General features: G+C 37.4%; 1 protein-coding gene across 8 annotated transcripts in view; it reads right to left on the reverse strand.

Moving 5' to 3' along the window:
* Positions 1–25058, reverse strand: part of DACH1 (dachshund family transcription factor 1) — a 265889-nt gene that overhangs the window by 14653 nt on the left and 226178 nt on the right. For all 8 annotated transcript variants that reach the window (XM_069970606.1, XM_069970605.1, XM_069970604.1 and 5 more), the window contains one exon: positions 2509–2660. In XM_069970606.1, coding sequence (XP_069826707.1) covers positions 2509–2660 — 152 coding nt within the window. The remainder of the gene's footprint in view (positions 1–2508; positions 2661–25058) is intronic.

Raw genomic sequence — 25058 nt, forward strand, 5'->3', positions numbered from 1 at the left:
AAGCAGGTAAAGAAGGGTTATTAAGAAGGTGTTAGAGCTTGCTGAACTTCAGAAGCTCTGGAAAGCCTCTTTGGCTTTTTGTACTATAGAACAAAAGCATTTTCTATGCTCTGGAAATAATAGGTCCTTGACCTAATAGCTCTCTAACAGTGTCAGCAGTTTGGAACCTAAATTCTAGCTGACAGATTCCCTTTAAGATTTTTCTCAGCCAGTGTTTATGTTTTATATACTTTGGGGAACCTATGTCTCAGCAATGTTGTTCTTGACCCTCATATTCCCAGATGTGGTCAATGGTTGACGCCTCCAGGATTGAATACACTGTGACTTATGTCTGTGGCCTTCTCTTAGGGCCTTATAACACCAAACAATTATTGTCCGTACTTGACCGATTACCAGATAATCATTGGTGTAATAGGTCATGTTAAAAGACAAAGATCAGTTAACATGCACAATGTCAGCTGATCGTTGTCTTTCAACTGACAGTGACAGTCTGCTTCCCTGCGCTCTGTGCAATGGGAGCAGTGGCAGTAGACTCTTTTCAATGGGCCATCCAAAGTATCTAAGAATCGTCTAAGCAGCTCCTTCCCACAACACAGTGAGGTAGAAACGAGGAGGAAGGAAGTGCTGACCTGACAGCTCAGTGCTCGCTTCCCCCTCACATTGTGCCGTGTAATTCACCTTTTATTCTCTCTGTAGATGGAGATCACAGAAGACGTGGGGCCTTCACGTTTTAGCTATTTATGGCATTGCTAGGTAAGGATCACAAAGGACTACATATGTTTAGCTCCAAGAACCCTCTGAAACATTTTTATATCTATGTGTAAATGACAGTAACAGCTCTTTTTCCAGCAACATTCCTAAAAGATCTAAAAATATTCTTTAGATTTAATCAATGAATCAATGGAGGTGCTACAGTACCAGATGGAAATCTGTGTCACAATATCACACAGTATAATGATATACCAATCATTCAGCACAGAGACAGAATATAGAAAAATGTACAATAAAACTGTGCCGAGATGCTGCCTTTTTCCTATAACACTACAGGAATATGAAACTACTTGCATTATTTAGCAGTGCTCTTTGTTTTACTGTACTTCATCAGCAACAAACAATTAGCAACAAATGAAAGAGATCATTACATGAAGTGCCCCTTTAGATCACCCCAATTAAAAATTTAGTTTAGCTTTATTTTAATTCAGAGATACTAAATTCTAATTTTCTGCTCTGATTGATCTTGTTGACTTATCTTTGAAAGATGTACTCTCTATGCAATGTCTAGAGATTATTTAGCAAGATGCCAATGTTGGCACCACTTAATGTGTTGATTGGTTGTATTATCAGAAGCTGAAGAAACTACATGAATGAATAGAATTTAATGTGAAATCAACAAAATATAGTTTTGTGTCTGAAGTGATGATTTTCTGGCATTTTATCTATAGAGACTTTTAGGAATTTTATTTTATCAGAGTTTTATGTATATAATGTTGCACAAATATTGGCTATATTGAGTTTGCATACACAGGCAGGTGGCTAAGATGATTATATATATATGCACCAATCAGCCGTAACATTAGAACCGCTGACAGGTAAAGTGAATTATCTCACACAGCACCTGTCAAGGGGTGGGATATACTGTAATAAGCAGTGAGTCAACAGTCACACCTTAAAGTAGATTGTTGGCAGAAGCAAAAATATTAAAGCATCAGGACTTCAGCAACATTGACAAGGGCCAAACTGTGATGTACAGATGACTGATGTGATTCTGCAGAAGAGCTGTGTTGCCCAAACTGCAGCAGTGTTGTTAGTGGATATGATGGATAATTGCCAGGACTCACAGTGCATCGCAGCTTGCTGTATATGGCGCCATGTAGCTGCAGACCAGTCAAAAGAGACATGCCCACTGTTAGAAGTTATCCCCTACCACATGATAAGGGAAAACGTTTTAACTGTAGGGAGGTCGACCTCTGGGACCCCATGAATTGACCCAAGCCTCCTGTCCAAACAGAGCAGAGCTGCAATCATCTGTCCACACTGTCACTCCATTCATTCTCTATTGTAGATTGTAGAAGTACAGCATTTGGCATCTCCAACAGCTGTCACAGAGAATCAATAGGGTAGAGGTCATGTGAGCACACCGCCATTCTGACAGGAAACTCAGGTCCCCATTCTTGAGATTGTGGGGGTCACTTCTAATGGTTGGACAACCCTTTTAAATGTTTGTAGGGACTGATGTGTTGAGCAGTTAAATTACTGAGTGCATAATGATATGAATATACACCAGGAGTGTAAAAAAGTCCCATGATGGTGACCCCTCTATATCTTCCTGAAATTCCCTACTAAGATCGTGTCATGTGTCAAGTCAGATTAATCAGTAGGAAAATATGGCCCAAATAGACAAAGTGAAGTTGGGTATTACATGACTACTTACCAGTAGGATAACATTTATATTTTCTAATATTGTTTATTATTTGTGTCATATTGTGAGACAACAGATGATCGGCCTACCTGGATATTAGTCAGGAGGGTCTCTATGGAAGAGAGCCCATCGGGGAAAAGAAAGGGAGAAGGAAAACCAGGAGGTAGCGGTTGCCCATGTCCAGACAGAGAGAGTTTGTCAAAGCTGTCTCTCGCAGTTGGTGTTGAGAGCGGGGTCTCATCTGTATGTGATTGAAACAAAAATATAGAACAAGTTACGCTTGTCTGTTTTTATTAGACCTCAGTAATGGTTTCCCTAGTGGTTTCCAGAACATTTATTGCAAATTGGTTCTTGCTATCAAGAGAAAATGCTTTCTGCTGAATTTTCTTTAATGAAAAAGCTGTGGAGATACAACAAGATAACATTAATGAGTAACTTTATAAGCCTTTTAAATGCGGTCTCTAATGAGACTGAGTTTACAATGCAAGAGAATCTTTCTAAAACAAATATTATCTCACATATACTTGTGATAATATATTCAAACTGACTTTATGACTACCTCCCAATTATCTACTTTCACTTTGTGTTGTACTGTGCAGAGCTTGACAAATAGAGGAACATATTTAAGGGAGGGAAAAAACATTGTCATCCACTAATATTCAGACTTTAATATACTGGAAAGAATAAGCAAATATAATATTTTGTTGGATATAGAATGTAATCTATTCATTTTCTCTAACAGAATATAATGTACTCATGGAAAATGCAGATTAATATCTTAATGACTAATATCCATGTTTAGTCCATAATCTATCAATATTTTAATATTTAACTCTTCCAATGAAAAGGCTAATCCTAAAGCACTAGTTTAGCCTCCAATAAAAACTAATCATAAGAGAGCAGGACTTGTACCTCTCCTGTGTGCCATGTACCAGCTCTAGCAGTAAAAGTGACATGTTAAATAAAAGACCGCTGCATCTAATGCATGAGGTACAATTTTCTATACACTCTGGAAAGCAATAAAAGGATAGTCCACAAGCACATTAGGACCTCAGCTGCTTTATGCCCTATAGGAAGTGTTGTATTCTTTTTAGTCTGACCCAGTGCTCTCTGTTGACTGTTGACACCTCTGTTCAAAGCAAGCAAGATTTTCTATGGGAATCTGCTACTGCGTTAGACAGTTCCTGTCATGGATAGAGGTGGCAGCAGAGGGTACCATATCAGACTGGAAAGAATACAGCACTTCCTTTAGGAAATACAGCAGTTGATAAGTACTGGAAGACCTACGATTTTTAAATAAAAGGAAATTAGAAATCCACATAACTTTCTGACACTAGTCAGAAGTAGTAATGATCGAACATGTTCATAAATGTACGCAATTTAAGCGTAATTTAAACTTTGCACCTGATAATATGTACGCATGCGTGTAAACCAAAACGTACACAACTGCGTAATTTATGCTTTACTTCTGATAATCTGTACGCATGTGCATAGACTGAAACATTCGCTTCTACTGTATGCTTTTTATTTGTTTGTGAATGTTCGGTGAACATGAAACGCTCACAATCATTTTTTTTATGTTTGTGTTCGGGATCCAAACTGAACATCGGGATGTTCACTCATCACTAGTCAGAAGTACTCCTTTAATGACCAGGGCCTATTTTTTAAATCTGACCTGTCTTACTTTATGCAGTTATAGCTCTGGGATGATTTAATGTATCCAAGCAATTTTTTTCATGGCACATTGTGCCTCAGGTTAATGATATATTTTGGCCACCACCCTTATGATTTTCTTGTGAAAAACATATTTTATGAAAAAAACAGCAACATTAGCATTTTTCTAGCTTAAATTTTTTTCTGCGTTCACTTTGTGGGTTAAATAATGTCATTTTGTTACTACCAGCATCATTATGGATGTGGAAATATTAAATCTGTGTACTTTTTTTGTTCAATAAATTAATCAATATCAATGTAGGACATAGGGGTGGGTGTGGGTGTTTTACTTTTACTTTCTTTTTTTTACTTTCCCTTTTTTTATATACTGTTCCACTATAACTATTCCTGTTTAGCTGATGGAAAGTATAATACACTGCAGTACTGATCAGTACTGCTATATATTATGCCTGTAAGTGTAACACTGACAGACATAACTGATCAGACTTCAGGCCAATAATTTTGCTAGGGTGCTTTGGTCACACTGACCGCAGCATCTATAGGGTTAACTGTTGGGATCAGAGAGCAGTTCCTGTCCCAACAGTTGTGGTGGGTGCCAGGCTGTAACTAACAGCTGGCACCTGCCATGGATGGCACAGGGGTAGAAGGGGGTTAAAGGGGTTAACCAGTGCTACAAAAACATGGCCACTTTCTTTCAGAGACAACACAACTCTTGTCTCCACGTCAGGTGTGGTTTGCAATTAAGCTCCATTCACTTTAATAGAACTGAGCAGGAAAACCTGCACCCAAACTGGAGAAAAGAGTGGGGCTGTCTCTGGAAGAAAATGGCCATGTTTTTGTAGCACTGGATACCCCCTTTAATGACTTCAATTTCACAGTTCAACATGCTAGAAAATCCCTCAACAGGTTGCGATTTATACACCTAGACACACATATACATTAACATTTTCATATCCTAAAAGAGTAGAAAACAGTTTTTTTTTTTTTTTTTTTTTTTTTTTTCATTTTATGTTATCATAACAAGAATTAATTAATATGCAGTAGATCCAATCAAATGGATAAACCATAATTCAAGCTTCGCTATTCCCACAATAGGAATCATTGGTGTTGTGGCTCTCTTTGTTAAGAAAAGTCCAAACTACAAATCTATTGCATATTTTTAGAAAAAAATATTTCTGTAGCATTGTGTACAGTATAATCTCATGGCAACAAGAAATCAGATTGTATCACATGCACCAACAGAGTAAAATACCACACTGAATTGCCAAGCTTAATAAAACTTATGTCCGGTTCTGAAAAGCTGGAAAATGGGTGGTAAACCTCGACAAATGTGCCACTGGGGCTGATAAAATGCAGTATAAAAGTAACTGTGCAATGAGAGTAAAGTGCTAAGTAAAATAAAATACGTTGCTCAAGTGGGAAATTCCTACAGTATAGTTTAAGCTGTCATTCTGAGTTTCCCTTAGACTGGTATGTATACTGGAGATTATTTACATATCAAATAGCAATTGTATTGAAGGAATAACATAAAGCTGCTTTTTTGAAAATGGCTAAGGGCAGGGCAAAAGGTTTTCTGGTGTATGCCATTTCTTTTATTTTCTAGTGAACAAAGCAAAGGTTTGGAAAATGTGCAATATTGAGTGTAGAGTACATAATATTGAGCTAGATATCCAATGTACTTCATATCTGAATGTGCTCTTTATTACCCAGTTGGATGATTGATCTTAGTATACGGCTAATGTCACTCACAGCAACTTTTGGGGGATAACTGCCACTGCAATTTTAAGGAGTGAATGCCAGAAGTGGATCCTACCAAAAGGTCTACCTTTATATGTCTAGTTCTTTTTTAATCCAATCTAAGGGTCCTTTTACTTTTACCGATAAATTTCTTAAGTGCTCATTTACAGAACGTCAAACAATGAGTTTTGTTCTAAGCTATAGGCGTTTAGACAAAAAGATATATGAAAAGTCACAACTACTATCGGAGCTACAATCCTAAATATGTACTGTGAACAATGAAAGTTTACACTGAAAGACTTGAGTATGGTTAACAATGATTTTGAAGTCAGCTCGAAAGATGCAATCAAAAATTTTTTGTTTATACAATATTTGATGCAGCTCACTAATTTCTCGGAATGCCGAGGTCAAATAGGCGAATAGGTCCTTAAAAAGGCCCTTAAGTTTTGGCTCAAAAACTGCTGTTGCAATTTAAAAAATTGCTGTGTGTGAGGGTAGCCTTAGACTATGAATATCACCAATCTTGTTCCATTATGTGTATACTTTGTAGTAGCAGCGTCAAAGTGCACACAGTGCCACATAGAGATTTTAACATACTGTAGCATTCTGCAATGCATTTTGTATTACAGTGTTGTTGTCCAAAAGTCATAGTCATAGAGGTATAACATGGACCGACAAATATGGACTACAGATTGGATTTGAAGTTTGTGCTGTACATCATTTTACACTTTGACTAGCTGGTGCCGATTTGATTTTCCAGATGTTTGTAATATCCAAAGAAGGTGTAGGGTTACAACTTATTTTAACACAACTTCCAGCTTCCACTTTTCCCCTTTTCCATAGTATTATAGACGTCTGAATATTTTATTGTTCTTTAAGCTTTAATTGGAGCCCTGTCCTCTTTTTATTCATTAACTCAGTATCCATCAAATAACTTTACTTTTAAAGTAGAGCTATGTACAACTTGGTATACTGAAGTTGTTCAAGATAGAGGGAAGACTGTATAGGAATATAGAGCAGAAAATATCTAGATGACCATTAAGCAAACATTCATTTCTCCATCAGCATTAATATAGAACAAGTCTGGATCTTCACATTTTTTTCATTGATAAAAGGACAGGTCTCAGTGGAGATAAGATGCCTTTCAAATACATTGGTTTGCTTTTTCTTTACATTAAGCTATTTGAATGCAATTTCTAGGATGAGAATGCGGAGCTATATACAATTCGTTGTGACACAAATGTTGTGTTCAGATATCAATTCCAAATATCTTCTTAAATCTTCCGAGCATAACAAACAAGATCAGAACATCTAAGGTGAACGCATAACTGCAGGTTACAATTATGCGACAGATGTTTAATGTAATATAAAACTGTCTCTTGTAAATGACTGATTAGTCTCTTTCCTTTTTAGAATCCTCCCAGATTATTTATTTTGTTCTGGTCATTGCATGAAAGCATCCTATTAAATCAAAACAATTGATCTTCTTCAGTGTTTCATGTTTCTGTATTATTTATGTATTATGCTCATTTCTTAAACAAGTGGTAACAGAGAAGAACAGCTAAGTATTTAGTTTATGCTTACAAATCAGCACACAGAGCAAATGTTGCTTTTTTGCTTCCAATAATTGCACCATGCCTTCATATCTAAGTGATTCCGACACATTAAAATGTGACTATCACATAGACATGTCAAAAGTTAGGACCAGTTGGTGCTTAGTACTAGGATTGATTGAGTGATAGTAATAGGAAGGTGAAGCTTCAGGCTGTGTGCTGCACTCCTTAGCTTGCCATCTGATCCAACTCACTGCAATAGATTGGCTTCATTATATACCTACAGATCCTGTATCATGCCATAAATCTGATCGACAGCCAGTCAGGGAGTGAAGCACATAGCTGTGTGATTCAGTCATATATAGCAGAAGATCGATAGTAGCCCAAACGATCCTAACCTTTTTTTTTTTTTTTTTGCAACTAATAATATCACCAATCAAGAAGGTCCTCACATGTGGCATACCAGCCATACTACACATTGCAATGGCATCACTGGATCTAACATGTACTGCATGCAAGAAAATGCAAGAAACTGGAAACATGACACTATGCAATGTATAAAATTGTGGACAGCACAGCAGCATTCTTGGCCATGCAGAAAACTGAAGTCAGGCCCATTTACTAAAGTGGGGCACACTACAGTTCTCTGCAAAGTCATGTGACCATGGGCTGTTGTGCAGAGGAAAACAGATATGAAAATGCAGAGCTATATCTGTGCTATGTCCTCTTCATTCTCACAATTATTGGGGTTCTCATAGATTGAACCCCCACTGATAAAGTGACTGTATATCCTAGAGATATGTGAGATAGATTTATTTTAGGTGCAAACAGATAGTGTTATCTACTTAAATGTCTGCATCACTGTGACTTGGGCTGCAGGTTTTGTGAATTTGAGGTGAATGCAAAGAAACAACATTATTGGGGGACATTTATTGATTGCATTTTTCACCCATTTTTGGACTAAGTTCTATTTATGAACCAGTATTTGAAGGGTGAATATTTTTTAGATGCAGAATTTGGATAATGCAGGATAATCTAGGATTTGCACCAAATCTATTATTTGCGACTTTTTAAAAAGTCCCTCAAACTGGTGGAGGCTCACTTCTTGTCAGTACCAGGTAAATATGCTTATGCAATTTTTTGAGACTATTCGGAGAATATTCTATTAACAAATTTATGAATAGTTTGTTAAATGAGACCTATTTGGCTAGGTACAAAACAGAAAAAGAAAAATCACACATTTTAGGCTCAATAGAAAGTGAGTAATTGTTTCAGTATGGTAATTCAGTTATGCTAATCCCGCACTTTATCACAATGCTATGTCACCATAGAGCCCCTGCTTTAAGCTCTAACTTCTAGTAAAAAAGGGAAGGACAGCTACAAAACACTTTAGCTACTAAGCCTATTTTATGGGAACACAATAGTGTTACTGGTAAATTGGTAAAGATTAATTGAGTTTTTTCCATAATGCCCTCCATAAACATGCCCAATATGACGACTAATAAAAGACAATTTTCAGGCAAGACCTCATACAACATATTAACTACAAAGGGTTCTTTATTGGCACCATTTATAATGATAATGATTTCTGATACTGTTGTAGTTACATATTTATTTGTCACCAGCCTATAATATCACTTTCACACTGGGTAATACTGCAAAATTGTAGACAAGTCTATTAGCTTTTACAAACAATGATTTGAACTTCCTTATAAAGGAAATGAATCGGTAAAGAAAACAAGGGCTAAAAGAACAATAAAGAAAAGCAATGCGCACATTTTTCCATTTAGCTTGTGTCATAAGGTTCACCATTTAGATTCCTTACAAGTTTGCCATTCAGTCATAGAGGTCACATCCATTATGATCCTTGTCATCTTTTTGATGACATCACATTCTATCCATCAAAGGTTTGTAGAGCAGCCTTTCCATCTGTTCCCAACAGCTCATTGCACAAAGTCATGGGATAGCAATGTACACAATTACATTAGTCGTATGCTGCCAAAACATTTCTTGTTATTAGCTCCAATATTTATTTCCTTAAATGCTGCAACCTGGAGATATATTTGTACGTTCCAGATTTAAAAAAATATATGTATTTGCTGAAGCAATGCTGGGAGCTGAATCTAGAGTGGAATGCTGTTTACAGACACGGCAGTCCGCCTCGTAACTATGTATTTACAGTGAAATATGCGATATCAACAAAAACATATTTCTTTAACATAAATATGTTTCATTATTTAGATTAACGGAGAAAGTAGTATTGGCATTTTCCTTTGGCACATATTTCATTTCAGCTGTGATCAACATTGTACTAAAATAAAGTCAAGTATAACAGCCGCTCTCTGCCCATCAAAACTCACAGACGTCTGCCAAGTACTTGTAACAGCTGGTGTTACATTAATTAGTTTAAACTATTTATTTCATCCATCTCCAGAGCAGATTGAGCAAAAACATTAGAGATTATTCTAGCATCTGTAAGTATGCTGCAAACATTCACTGAAAGAAAGTTGGAATATTAGTTGTAAGCTAATACATGATTTAAAGCTGAAGATGGTTTGTTTAGAATGTAAAACAGCGCGATTCAGTGATCTGCGCAATATAAGCCCGTGTAGCACTCTGTGACTATAGTAAAAAGCATGCAAATTGCTCATTGCAGTTACCAAAAAAGTCTTAGAAAATATAATTAAAAAGAGATAGTAATTCTTGGCAGAATGGCTCATTAAACAATGTATGTCAACTACTGGATGACTCAGAATATTAGTCAAAAATTTTATGTTTATTAACTGGAATGAAGCCCTAAGAACAATGATCAAACTGCTGTTATAAGTGGTTGTAACAATCTCAATTAAAATTACTTTGATGGACTGAGATAAATATTTAAATGGAATTATACTCTTAAAATCCATATCCTCTAGCCTTGCATCTTTTTTAAAAGCACACTAATACAGTTTACGATATATCAGCTCAGTTTAGGTGCATTCAGTAGACCAAAGGAGACCGATCTTATAAATCGTGTTAATGAAATAATAATCTATAAAAGAGGTGTAGCAGTAAGTGATGGGATGTGCTTATTAGGCAAAAGCTTCAAAACTGAATCTATATAAAACTGATCATTTACTGCCTACAATGATGGGGGAGAAAAGGGTGAGAATGGAGTGTTTTAATGACCTGTAACAATTCATTTACTCAGTTTTTTTTTTTCTTGTTACTATGGCCTCATCCACATGGTTGCAAATAAAAAACAGGACAATAGAGGGAAAAAAACTTGGTCCCAAATTCCAGATAAATCTATGAAAATTTACTACTTTTTTACTAACTATACAGTAAACTAAAAAAAAAAAAAAAAAAAAAAAATAAGAAAAAGAACAAAGGGAATGCTGTTGCTTTTCACACTTTTAAAGTTTTTACTTAAAATCTTAACTTGACCATAGGTAAAAACGTAAAAAGTTCAGCGTTTCATTTGTGGTGTTGTAACCTTTCAGGGTACAGCAAATTAATTATGGAGAAATAAAAGGTGCTGGAGACCACATTATTCCTCTACTACAGTATGCTGAATGCATTAGAAGTAGGCTCGACAGGTGTCCTATGTGCTCTGGTACAAAAGCCAAATTTTCCTGTGGAAAGTTCTTCTTTTGACTTTTTTATTATACAGTTCTTCTACTACAGAAATTGGGACTATCCACAACATGAATAGCAAAGCAGTATAGTTTAAACAAATCTGCAATAAAGGGTAGTTTGGATTAGATGTTGCATACACACAAAAGTGAGTTAATTCAAACAAAAGATTTTCTGTCCGATAATAACTCAGTATAATAGGGCGATTATCGGGAGAAAAATAATATGTTCCAATTTACAGATAATTGTTCCGTTTGTACGCAGGCAATGATCAAAAAACTGTGTGTCGTTGATCAAATCTTTTAAGCTGACCCTAAAATCATTGTTAATCGTTCTCTAATCATTTGATAAATGTTCACTAAATATTCACTAATCTTTCATGTATTTGACACGTTGTCCCTTTTTTCTCCTAGGATCAGAAGGAGTAAATGATCTTAGTCACAATCATAGTAATAAACGTAACTAACGACTATGGTTCTGTGTGTTATGGTGAACGAGGTTGAGGTTGTTCCCAAATATGCTCAAAGCCTTATTCTCAGCAAATGACATGTACTCTTAAGTGACCCAAATATGCATGTAAACAACCCAAAGTGTATGGCCAACTGGAGATAGCAAACTACCAAATTTACTCTACTGTGTATGCAAGATAACAATGGAAATAATAGCTTTACAGACAGCAAGTTATCTTAGGAGAAGGACTGTGGTGTGTTTTTACATTTTCACTTTGCTGTAACACACCAAAGTCAAGATCGATATAAAGTGATAAGAGGCTATGAAGACCTATACCTTCATTTATTTATTTATTTATTTATTTATTTATTTATTAAATTTGTTTCCTAAATGCAAAATGAAGCAACCTTCTTAACAGTCTTCATTAAAAATGTCCTACAGAGTTCACACAGCAAGCTGCAGAGGCTGTACCAGCAAAAAGAAGCAAACAATTTTTAAAATAAGGACTAAGGGAGAAATAGTTTTCTGCACCATAGTACAAAGTTCAAAGCAAGAATAAAAAGAACTGTCCATAACCTTAAAATTTCTCCTCTAAGGGTAGCTTCACACACACACCGTATCCCGGCAGATTTTATGCAAGAGATCCGCAGCAGATTTGATCTAAATGACTGAACACACCATCAAATCTGCTGCAGATCTACGGCAGATCCTGTACATGTGAACGCACCCTAAATAGGCATTAATATAGTTAAACTCAATTTCCTATTCAGGAAAAGTGCTTTGGACCCTCCAGTTGGTAGCCTATAACATCATATACCTCCTATATATCTCATATACATAGAACTATATAAGGCCGGGTGCGGCTGCGTTTCCCTCCGATGCAGGAGAAAAGTGCCAGAGGGAAATGCATCTCTGAACTAATCCCATTTTTGTCAATGGGACCGTTCAAAGCATGCAGCATGCAAATACTGCCATTGCATCGCCGAACCTCTTATCCTGCAGCGTCCTGACGCCCTGCCGGCCCGGTGATGCAGCATCTGCATCCATTGCAGTCTATAGAGTGCTGAAGGCCCTGTCGGTACCAACGCATGCATTTTTGCACTGTCCGGCTTTTGACTCCGGCACTCCAAGGAAAGTTATCCCCAGCCCCCCCATTAACCCTTGTGACCCCAGCCCTGCAGCAGAGGGGACCGTGGCAGGAGGGGCAACACTCTATAGGAGATGTCCACATGTCCTGCTGCCCCCAATTGAGGCCTCCGAAGTGAGTTGCCCCCCAGCCCCCCTTTAGTAGTTCACCTGCACTAATGCTGCCTTCTGTAGTAGCTGACCCTATAGTAGATAGCCCCCCTGTGAGGTATACTCCTAAAGTAGACCATCCGATGACAACTGATTCCTTTTTGGCATCAGTTGCGACATCAGTTGTGGTCAGTTTCTTCCAATAAAAACGGAAATGCTCTGTATCTACATAGAAAAATACTGTACATTAGGTACACAGGTAACATTTACAGTAAGTCCCTGGGACGACATCCAGATCAAAACATGCAACATAAATAGTACCCACTACATCCAGGACATAATCACTGTACTTATAATATTTCCAAAAATAAATTATATTTACAAAAATAAATACATAGAAGTTAATGAATGTGAGTCAAGTCAATAAATTTTATCGGTTACCTAAACTGCAGTTGGCTAAAGAAGGTGGAAGACTGACACTGGACGTAAATAAATATAATTGTGCAGGACAAGCAAATTTCAGCATTAACTCCACTTTGAAACGTTAATATTTTACTGCAGTTTGAAATGACAATTACTTATTACAACTTAATGCTTGGTCACAAACACATTTAATTATAGTCATTTATTTTGCAAAACTATGCGCACAGGTTTCACAACCATTTGCTTGTTATTACCCTTGGGTAGATTACGATAGGATGGGACATAAACCACTGTTGATTAAATATCATAAAGACTTGATGAAGTACAGTCATACAATGCATTACAAACCAGCTTTATCTTATTTCAGGATCTCTTTGAGAAGAGAATGCAAAAACAGAATACCTGCAACATGCCTGAGAGGATCACACTGTTACTAAAAAGGATTGAAATGAAAATTCTATCATAAATTTCAATTATTATAAAATCTGCAATCTACAAAATTATTAAGAACATTTGAAGAACATTCTCATATACATAACAGCTACAGATGTTAATATATGTATCCCAGTTACACTTTAAATGGTAACTATGAGCAAGGTAATGCAAGCAAACCTGCTGATATTTCCCTGCAGCCACGTACCTCATCTTTGTCGCTCTCACCATTTTCAAGAACTCCAATCAAAAAGAAATATGTAAATTTGCCCCTTAGGAGTACTGGGGCATTTTTCTGCACCATGCTCACCACCTTGTTTGGTTACGCCTACCTATGCATACTTAAGTATGCAGAAGCAGGCTAGTTTTAGGAAGGTGTGATTGAAGGAGGTGGCGGGCAGACCAAACGGTGCACTAGGGGGCTGGGGAGCGCCCCCCCCCCCCCCAGTGCACCTAACAGGCTCATATACATATTTATTTTGGATTAAAGTGTTTAAAAATGGAGGGACCCATAAAAAAAAAGAACCAGCACCAGAAAGTTGAGGTATGTGGCTACAGGGAGATATCAGAGCAGGTTCTTTTTACTTTTAGGCTGTGTTTTATATAAAAAGGATGTCCGTTTCTCTGTATGGCTGTCATTCTGGTGCCAAATAACAGCTACCTATCAGTAATGAACATTATTTGCGCTCTTCATTACCAATAGACGGCCTGTATTTAGCGCTAAAAGAACAGCAGAAAAACTGACATCCTTTTTATTCAGTGAGAACACAGCTTAAAGCGTAACTGTCATTCCAGGGTCATTTTTTTGTAAAACATTAAATATCAACAGTACAAGATATTTTAAGAAACTCTGTAATAGGTTTTATAAACCAAAAGAGTTTCCTTCTGGACTGAAAAAGCAATCTCCCAGCCTCCCCCCTCACTTCAAAAGAAGCAGGATTTCTGTCTCCATTATGTGGCTATGGAGAGGGGAGGGGCTGTCAGGAGTGACTGAGCACGGAGGAGTCCTGCACAGCACAACACCCTGCAATCTTCTCTCAGTAAGTTCATAGATAAGCACTGACCTTTCTGACCCCAGAATCCTGTGGTTTAGGTGCCGAGAGAGTCTACAAACAGCTGACCTTCATGTCACCTCTTCCTGCTCCCTCATCTACCTCGGCCCCTCCCCCCTTCATAGGCTTACAATGGAGAGAGCAGAGCCTGTCTTCACTGGCTTCTCTGTAATGAAGACGTGTTTGCCTGATAATGCACAGATAAGAAGTCAGGGGGGGAGGCTGGGAGATTGCTTCTTGAGTACAGAAGAAAGCTTTTTTGGCTGATAAAACCTATTACAGAGTTTCTTAAAATCGCTTATACTACTTATTTCTGCAATAAAAAAAATATGGCAGTTACGCTTTAAGGCTAGTCCTGATTTTGAAGAAATGTATCTGTGACAAAGTGTATCATATTGCTATGGAATGTTTTCTAACATCCCACAGATTGTGCTTAAAGTCAGTTCTATTGGTTGTAAAACTGTTCTGACCCAAGGATTATCATTTTCCCCATATAATCATAATGTGGTTGTGATGATGAAAAAATATTCTATTATTGTGTCTTGTGGTCTTTGATATGTCCCTCTTTACTATAAAACAGTCACTTTTATTACATTATTGCATTATATGTGCAGTTAACCCTGGTTTACACTGGAAAACATCCCAAATGTATGCAAAATTTAGAAACCACATAAAGCAACTTGATCCAGTGTTCTTCCTCTGACTTAGTACAACAATATTCAAGATTCACAGACTTAATTGGATGCAAAGTGAATTGGTAAAAGCATTTCCATTCTATAATAGTTTACACAGGTGGTCCAGATGTCTTCAGAAAGTAGTGGGTAAGGTTGGCAGAAGCACAAGAGAACTCAAACAGGTTTCATCACATGCATTGGTATGACACACTTCATAAGTATTTTATAGCACCATTTCCTTTTGCGTTTCTTAGAGTGTCCATAAAGCTTAGAAAAACTTTTAAATTCTTTGGAAAACCCAAAATGTTACCTTAAAATGAATGCACAATTAGGTTATGTTCCTACTAAAAATACAGTAAAAATGGTGGACATCTATTGGTAATTATGAGCGCAAATAACCATCATAACGGCCACAAAATCTTGTGAGGGGAACATAACTTTAAAGTATAATTAAAGCAAGGAGGCGCCAGTTCCATAAAATATCGTACAATACCAACTTTACAAGATTACAAGAAAAATCTCAAACTTCCCATCACTATGTTATATCTGGTGACATGAGCTTACTTTCTGCAATTTCCTGTACTACAAAGATGACAGCTCATCACATTTGTTTTACAGTTTAAAGATTGTGCACTTTGCACTAAATGTTAATGCAAGCCTGTGGGAAATATATGAAAATGTATCTTTTTCAAAAAAGAAACAACTCCCCCCCCCCCACATACACACACACTACTAAAGATAAACTTATCTAGTCTCCAACATTACCATAATTCATAGTCTTCATGTGGCCTGCTCCTTTAGAATGGCTGCCTATGCGGTTCCTGACCAGTTTTCATGGACTATATAAATATAACTGTAGGTGCGAGACGGCTTGTAGGGCATATATTTTACAAAGCAGGTTGTAAATAATGAGCATTTCTAATCAATTATCTACATTATTCTATACTGTGTGCACATATTACCTTTGTGGTGCACATATTACAATTGGCCATGGCTGTATTTTTACCTTTATTTTATAGTGTGTTGACATGTCCACACACTGTAACAATAAAAACTGCAAGATGTTTAAAAAAAAAAATCCCCCAAAAAGAGCCTGATGAGAATGTCAGTGGCAGTGTGTCAGTACAATAGATGGCGGTGCTCAGAGCAGACAATAGAATCAAACAATGCAAGTAAAAGAGATTTGCTGGCACTAACTGATGCAGGATTGAGCAGTTTATTTCTACGGAAGCATGCAGGGGAGGGGGATCAGCAGGTGACTCCCACCATCTAGAAATGTTGGATGCTGCCCTAGGGCTGCCAGGAAAACAAGCATACCACTTATCGCTGTATCTTTGTTTTCCAGGTATTCCTAGGGCGCCTCTGTGTAGGCATTTCCCTGTAGACCCCCTCTCCCCAGTATGTACCCCCCAGGTAGTTAGCCCCCTCAATGTAGACATTCATCCCCAATGTTAGCCCAATCCCCCCCCCCCCCCCCAATACAGGCATCCCCTTGTAAATTAACCACCTCTCCCCCATGCATTTGGATGAGGTCTTGAAGTACACATAAATGATAAAAACCTGAGAGGTTAATAGATATGCTTACAGGGGCAACAGAAGCCATATCAAATAAGCTGTGCACAATAAAAAAGCTATAACTATTTCTTTATCCCACATTAACTTAAAAAAAACCTGTTATGACATGCACACTTGAACTTTTCAAAGAAACAGGGGATCCTCCAGTGGACCAAGGTTCTGACATAACAGATCCTTATAGATTCTTAGGTCTTCCAAGCAGGGCCCTCATTCCTTTGGTATCACCCTTTCCTCATAGATTGTAAGCTCTTGGAGGCCGGGTCTTCAATAACCCCTGTCTAATACTGGATATGTACAATGTAATGTATTTTGCAAAAGAAATAAAAAAATAAAAAGCTGGTGATCGGCATTAAGAGTCAATGTACAAGTTACAGTTAAAGGAGAAGTCCCACAAAATTAAAAAAAAATGACAAGAAGGTGGTCGTGGGGTTTGCGGGAAAATAATAAAGTAAACTTACCTATCCTTGCGCCCCATACCCCCACTCCCGGGTCCGTGCCTTGCAGTCTACCTGCAATGTCACAAAGCCGGCTGAGTGATTGCCCGCTAAGCCAATCAATAACTGGGGTAGGACACCGCCTCAGTTACTCACAGGCTGAGCGGGAAATTGCTCAGCAAGTTGCAGCTGGAAGAGCCAGCAGAAAATGACATATCGGCACTAGTAAAGCGTAAGTATGGGTGAATTTGCCTTATTATTTTCTCGCACTCACTTGTTTTCCTCCATTTTTTTTATTTGGTTTTTATTTTGCATTGAAAAACCACTACAAAAAACCTGCATTTTTTTTGTTGTGCATGATGCAGTTTTTGTGGCATTCTTTTCAAATAGTATATATTGATATATGTGTATTTAATCACACAAGGACATCTTTTTTGTCCTCCACAATGTATTTTTTGTGGCTTTCTTTTCAAATAGTGTATATTAACTCCTTCTCGTCAGTAATATGTATATATACGTTTCTACTGCACATTCCCCGTGCAGTAGGAATGTATATATACATTCCTGACTTCAGGGGCTTACTGATGTGTTGGGGACCGCTGCAGTGAGAGTGGTCCCGCACACAAGCTTCTGTCACTTTACCGCTGTATCGCATGTACCGACGGACAGGGGTGATCTGTGCATAGAGTCTACTCTCAGGCAGGCTCTATGCATAGATCGCCGATAACACTGATCTATGCTATGCTATGGCATAGCATGGATCAGTACATGCAATCTAATGATTGCATGTTTTACAGTATAAAAAAAGTGTAAAAAAAATTATAAAAAGCGATAAAAAAAATTTCTGTTACACCAATATGATATTATTAAAGACTAGAGATTATGGCGCAAACCAACCAGCCCTGTAGGTGAACAAATAAAAGTGTGAAAAAATAAAAGTGTTATGGCTCTTAGAAGGCGGGGAGAAACATTGCATTAATTTGACCCGGATATCCGGGCATCAAAGGGCTCTGTCTTGAAAGGGTTAATATATGTGTATTTTAGCACACAAGGATATAACGGGACATCTTTTTTGTCCTCCACAATGCAGTTTTTGTGGCTTTCTTTTCAAATAGTGTTTATTGATATGTGTGTATTTTATCACACAAGGATATCATGGGACATATTTTTTGTCCTTCACGATGCAGTTTTTGTAGCTTTCTTTTTAACACCCACTTTAAGCACACACTTACACATACATTTTTGTTTTTAATAAAGCTATATGCAGGAAAACCCCCAAAAAACTGCATTGTGAAAAAAAACTTGCACTGACCCTATAAACCGTACACAAGGGTGAAAAAAAAGAAATAAATAGCTAAAGTGCTTTATATTTCCCTATTGTCTTTAAGCTAACATCTGGACTCTGCCCCCCCCCACACACACACACACAAATGGCGTTTTATCTGAAAACGCCTTGTCTGAAACTACCCTGTACCATTCATACACCTAGAAATATATTCTTTCCACAAACTATTTTATTATAATTGGGATAATGCATGTTTTATAGTTCTTAATAACTACTATTATTATAGAGGCTTGGAATGTAATTATTTATACACATACACTGGAATAATCAATGAATGTTTTATTACAGGCTGGGTGGCTGCTCTTGTTATCCACAGTACATTGCTGATACAGATCTCCACCAGCCCCTTCAAAATCCTTTTTTATTCAAATGATTTTCTAAGCAAGAAGTAATTTATGTCAGTTTGTAGGACAACTTGTACCATTCGTTGTTATTTAATACGGCTCAGGTTAAAAGGCCAAATGTTGTATTAACTTTACAAAGCTTTTGAAAGTTGATATTTCAAAGACATTTTTCTTGCGGTAGTCACGTTGTTTGTCTCATTCTATAAGGACACCAAATCCTAAAAGCTGGCAAGAATGCATATGTTTATTTCACCACTGCTATGCAATTATTGAACGCCACTTAATTATAGCAACAGATGCTCGAGTGTAGGAACCAGAAAAATCAAACGCCTCATTTCCAGGTTATTTTTTCCATTGCTTCTGCCAGCAGCAGATGTGTGAGCCCCTTGTGCTCTGGCGTAAATACTTATCAAATCCTAACAGGTCACCTATGTCACAAACAACATTTCAGATGCAACTGTTTCACCTGATAATAGGCTCTGAAAATAAAACTGTGAGCTGTAAATACATTGTATTACGAATGAAATGCCATAATGTGAAATTGCTTTTTCTCTGACTACAACAAAAGTCCTTGACAGTTCCTGGCAGTGATAAATCACCCTCCCATTAATTGTCTCCTCTTTCATTGGAAGGTGAGACACTAAAAGGGGCCGTCAACTAAAATGACTGTAAAGAAAACTTGGCAAAAAAGTAGAATGTCATTCTGTCGTTTTTCAAATGCTAGCAAGAGTGTTCATACAAATCAAAATATTTCAACTGATGTCTTTGTTAGAGGTCCCACGTGTAATATTAATAGGAAGATTTGCTTTCTTAAGCACCCTATACTTAGCTCAATGTTGTATGTCATAAAAAATACTTGCTCGTGAAACATTTGCATTCAAGGAGTGGATATAAAATTGGCGTTGCAGCCTATTCATCATGAATCGAGACTCAGGGTTTTTTTGTGTGGGTTTTAAATAAAAACTGAGCTTGAGCCTATCTATTACCAAATCCATTTGCTTCAGTTGTGTTTGTTATGTAGCATCTGCTCACATTCTACTTTTTACATTTTATTTTTATTTTTTTTATGGAGCTTTTTTTTATTTTATTTTTTTAATTTTTAAACAATTTTTTAAAACCTAGAATACATAAAAGGTAAGATGATTATGTATATGTCTTCTAGGTTATAAATAAAATGGAAGCCTCAACACGTGTGTAAGGAACTGTCAGCTAAAATGTAGAGTGGTACGCACAAGTGATCCCTAAACTGGCTCTCAAAACCGTATCCCTACCTACTTTTCACACTCTGCCCTACATGGAAGCAGGTAACTAGGAAACAGTCCCTGTCCTGAGTAGGTGAAACACTGAACACGCTAGACAAAACAAAATAGAGCAAAGTTGATGGCCCACAATAACTGACAGGTAGCCAAGGTAGTTAATCACCAGGCAAAAGGCAAAGGCAAAAAGTCAAGCAAACATCAGGGCAGGCTGCAAACAAGGATATTCAGACGGTCCAGCAAGAGGTCATAACTAACAGAATAAATCACAAAGATAGGAGTGGGGTACTCTGTATAGGGTTTATACTGCAATTACCAACAGCTACTGCAGTCCCCAAGAACAACTTATAGAGAGCCAGGATATCGGGCTAGAGCTGGTTGGACCAGGCTCCAAACTAAAACACCTGAGCAGAGACAAAGCTGAAAACAGACTGGCTGGAAGATCTGTTAGACACAGAGACAACCAAAGCCAAACAAAGCTTAACTCCAAAGTTGCCAGATGATGAAACCAATAAACAAACTAGGACTCAGTTCAGACTGGAGCCAAGACAAACACAAAATAAACCCAGATCATGGCCAAAAGTGCCGCCTTAGTCGTACCCTGTGCATCGAGGACTGCGTCAAGGTCTGAACAGGTACATTTATAACAACATATGCAGGTTTTTTCAACACATTGAAAGACAAGGATCAGCTGACATTGTGTGTGTCAGCTGATCATTACCTTTTAACACTAGCTATTACAGCAAGCAATTATCGGCCAAAAGTCTAATAATCGGCCAAAGATAATCGTTTGGTGTAATAGGGCCTTTACAGGACAAAGATTTCTAAAATGTGGCAGCTTTCTTCCTCTGGGTGGAGTGCTAATCTTCATATGAAATAGTTTCCCTCATGAACTTTGTGTGACAAAAACCTTACCAGATTACCTGTATATTAATATACAGAGCAACACTAAGGTTAAGCAGAAACCCAGAATAAATTACATTCTGTAGATATTTTTTTCACATTACCAACAATACTTGAAGAAAAGAAGCATAGAACATAAAACTGACTAAATTAGTTGAAGATCAAGTGACCCAAATCCACAACAACAATGTCCATCTTCTTGTTCCATCTTGGCTATCAAATAAACATACATGCTCTTCCAATCATGCATGCTTACTGTATGTGAAACCAATGTCAACCAATGGTTATCCAGCTAGTTAATACATTTAATTTATGGACTCTGAAGCTGATTTTGTTGTCACTTCCCAGTATGGGACATTCTACCCTTTTATAAATTACCTAAATCTCTTAAATATACCAAAAGCTTTCAATATTCCTCAACACATTACTGATGTATAATGAAATGGCAAACTTTATGTGTAGAGATGAGCGAACCGGGTTCGGGTTCTGAGTCGATCCGAACCTGAATGTTCGGTATTTGATGAGCTGGGGCTGCTGAACTTGGATAAAGCTCTAAGGTTGTCTGAAAAACATGGATACAGCCAATGACTATATCCATGATTTCCACATAGCCTTAGGGCCCTATTCCACCGGACGATTATCGTTCAGATTATCGTTAAATCGTTCGAATCTAAACGATAATCGTTCGGTTGAAATGCAGTTAACGATTCACGACCGAACGAGAAATCGTTGATCGCTTTATAAGACCTGGACCTATTTTTATCGTTGCTCGTTCGCAAATCGTTCGCATTGAATAAGACATCGTTCGGTCGTTCGCAATAGATACGAACGCAATAGCGAAGAAATACGGAAGACGAAACGATCGCAATTACGATCATAAGTAACGATTATCGTTCCATGGAAATGAGTGAACGTTTTCAGGTCTTTCGCAATAGCGGTCGTTTGAGATCGTTAATCGTTAACGATTATGCTAACGATAATCGTCCGGTGGAATAGGGCCCTTAGGGTTTTATCCAAGTTCAGCAGCCCCAGTTAATCAAATGCTAAAAGTTCGGGTTCGGATCAACTCGAGTATGCTCGAGGTTCGCTCATCTCTATTTATGTGATGTTTGAGAGGAACAGTGAGTCCTGAACCCAGCCAACTGCCCCTGCTTACTTGGATTATCTGCCCTAACTGGCAGACTCCAACTAGGTCACAATATCTACTTTCACTAGGAGTGGGGTACTTTAGGGGAAATAAGGTAATCGGTCCGGGTTAATACCTGCCAGTCACAGATACAGCCAACAGAGAAATGCAAGAAGTTAGAAAACAAGCCAGAGGGTCAAAAAGCCAGAGAAGCAATAGCAGAGGCAAAATTAGAAACAAATGAATACCAATATCAAGCTAATAAGAAAACATAAGAGATCATGCAGAACCAAGTCACAATCCAAAAGCAGAGGTCAGCGCTATCAGACCATTGATTGGCCTTGTTCTCCTATCCTACCATTGGCTGGCTGGCCCTGATATCAGCAGGTTGCCAGTAAAACCCTGCTTCGTTCATGTCCACTGCAGCGCTGCATCCAGAAGCAGGAGTGAATAAGGAAGTTCATAACACTTTAGTTACTAGATTCTGGGTCTAGATGGGTCATTGATTCAGGCATTTATTCTAATTGGCAGAGTCAAGAAAAATATATTGAAGGAGATTTATCAAACTGGTGTAAAGTAAAACTGGCTCAGTTGCCCCTAGCAACCAATCAGGTTCCACCTTTCATTTTCCAAAGATTCTGTGAGGAATGAGAAGTGGAATCTGATTGGTTGCTAGGGGCAGCTGAGCCAGTTTCACTTTACACCATGTTTGATAAATCTCCCCTATTGTCCCTAAAATGAGGCAAATTTGCTTTTACTTTATGGGTTTTCTTTTGCCTTCCACTTGGATCAACACTGCAGCGTAATATGCTGAACTGTATTGACTTATGTCTTTTTCAGTCCTACAAACTATTACTAAGTATATAACATAATACTGAAAATAAATAAGCAATCTACTGTGTATAACAAGTCACAAAACAATAAGGAATTTTCAATTCTGTTCTTAACCCCTTAACGACGCATGACGGGTATAACCACCATGCGGCCTTAAGGGTAAGCAGAGAGGACTCCCGGCGTGTATATGCTGTGTAATGCTGTGTATATAATAGAGCAATGATCCATCAGATCATTGCTCTATTATAATGGTCTGCTCCAGACCATATAAATAGATTGCCGAGCCAGGATCAGCGTCATTCCGACGCTGAGCCCCGGCCGGCTCATTAGAACGGATCTCCCCTCCGATGCGATCACGGAGGGGAGATCCGTTCTAATGAGCCGGCCGGGGCTCATTAACCTGCTCAGCAATCTATTTAGATGGTATGCAGCAGACCTTTATAATAGAGCAATGATCTGATGGATCATTGCTCTATTATATACACAGCATTGATCTCAATGGGAGATCAGTGCTGTGTATATAGAAGTCCCCCAGGGGGCTTCATATTACTGTTAGTAAAAATAAAATAAAGTGTTTTTATTAATAAAAAAAATCCCATCCCCTAATAAAAGTTTGAATCACCCCCCTTTTCCCATTTTATAAATAAAAATAAATAAAAAAATAAACAAACATGTTTGGTATCGCTGCGTGCAAAATCACCCGATCTATTAATTTGTCCCATTAATGATCTTGTACGGTAAACAACGTAAGCGTAAAAAAATCTTAAAGTGCAAAACTGCGCATTTTTGGTCGCATCAAATCCAGAAAAATTGTAATAAAAAGCGATCAAAAAGTCGCATATGCGCAATCAAGGTACCGATAGAAAGAACACATAATGGCGCAAAAAAATTAAATGAAAATCAAACAGCCCCATAGACCAAAGGATAAAAGTGCTATAAGCATGGGAATAGAGCGATTTTAAGGAACATATATTTGTTAACAATGGTTTGAATTTTTTACAAACAATCAAATAAAATAAAAGTTATACATGTTACATATCGGTTTAATCGTTACGACTTGAGGAACATATATAACATGTCAGTTTTTCCATAGGACACACGGCGTAAAAAAGCCCCCCACCACCACCCCCCAAAGAAAAAGAATTGCGCATATAATTTTTTTCTGGTTTCACAGTATATTTTATGGAAAAATTCAGCCTTTTATTGCAAAGTAAAATTAGTGACGCAAAAAATAAGGGCTCATGTCGGTCTGTGGGTGTAAAAATGCAAGTGCTTTAGCCTTTTAAGCACAAGGAGGAAAAAACAAAAACGCAAAAACGAAAATTAGCCCGGTCCTTAAGGTTTTTAATGTATCAAAAAAAAATTCTACAAGAATATAATAGTTAATGTAACAAGGGCCAAAAGTCTTAAAAGGACATAGAAAAATATGAATGTCATAAAAAGAAAACCATACATAGAGTTAGTAGAGTTATATACAGAATAGCATAGAGAAACATGATGTTACTTTGTTCATACTATTTTAGAGTATTCATTTTGAAACATACTGTAAATCAAGTAAAATGTCATAGAAAATCATAAATATATTCCACTCACAATTATTTTTTCTACAGTTTGCTTTTTTAATCAAGTTAATATCATCCGGACATTAAACATTATGCACTAACATCCTGTAACAGCTACATTTCCTTACACCGCATATTGAAACTGGTCTTGTGTAAAATTCATAAATAAAAATGTTATTTTTTGAAGATTGCTCAGTTTTCAATTTATTATTTCATAGCATGATAATTTCCTAACTTCATGTTATATAGGAAATTATAACTAATCAGCTCGGGAATATACAATAAAGTAGGAGCTCTGTTTTATGGTGCATTTAATGTGATTCCTTGGATGTTATGCAAATTTTGGACTTTCATAGAAAGTAGTGTCAAGTAAACAACCAGAAGAAAGCCAAAACAAAATAGATTGCAGACATA

This window comes from Dendropsophus ebraccatus, chromosome 5 (assembly GCF_027789765.1).
Source record: "Dendropsophus ebraccatus isolate aDenEbr1 chromosome 5, aDenEbr1.pat, whole genome shotgun sequence".
NCBI classification, from domain to species: Eukaryota; Metazoa; Chordata; class Amphibia; order Anura; family Hylidae; genus Dendropsophus; species Dendropsophus ebraccatus.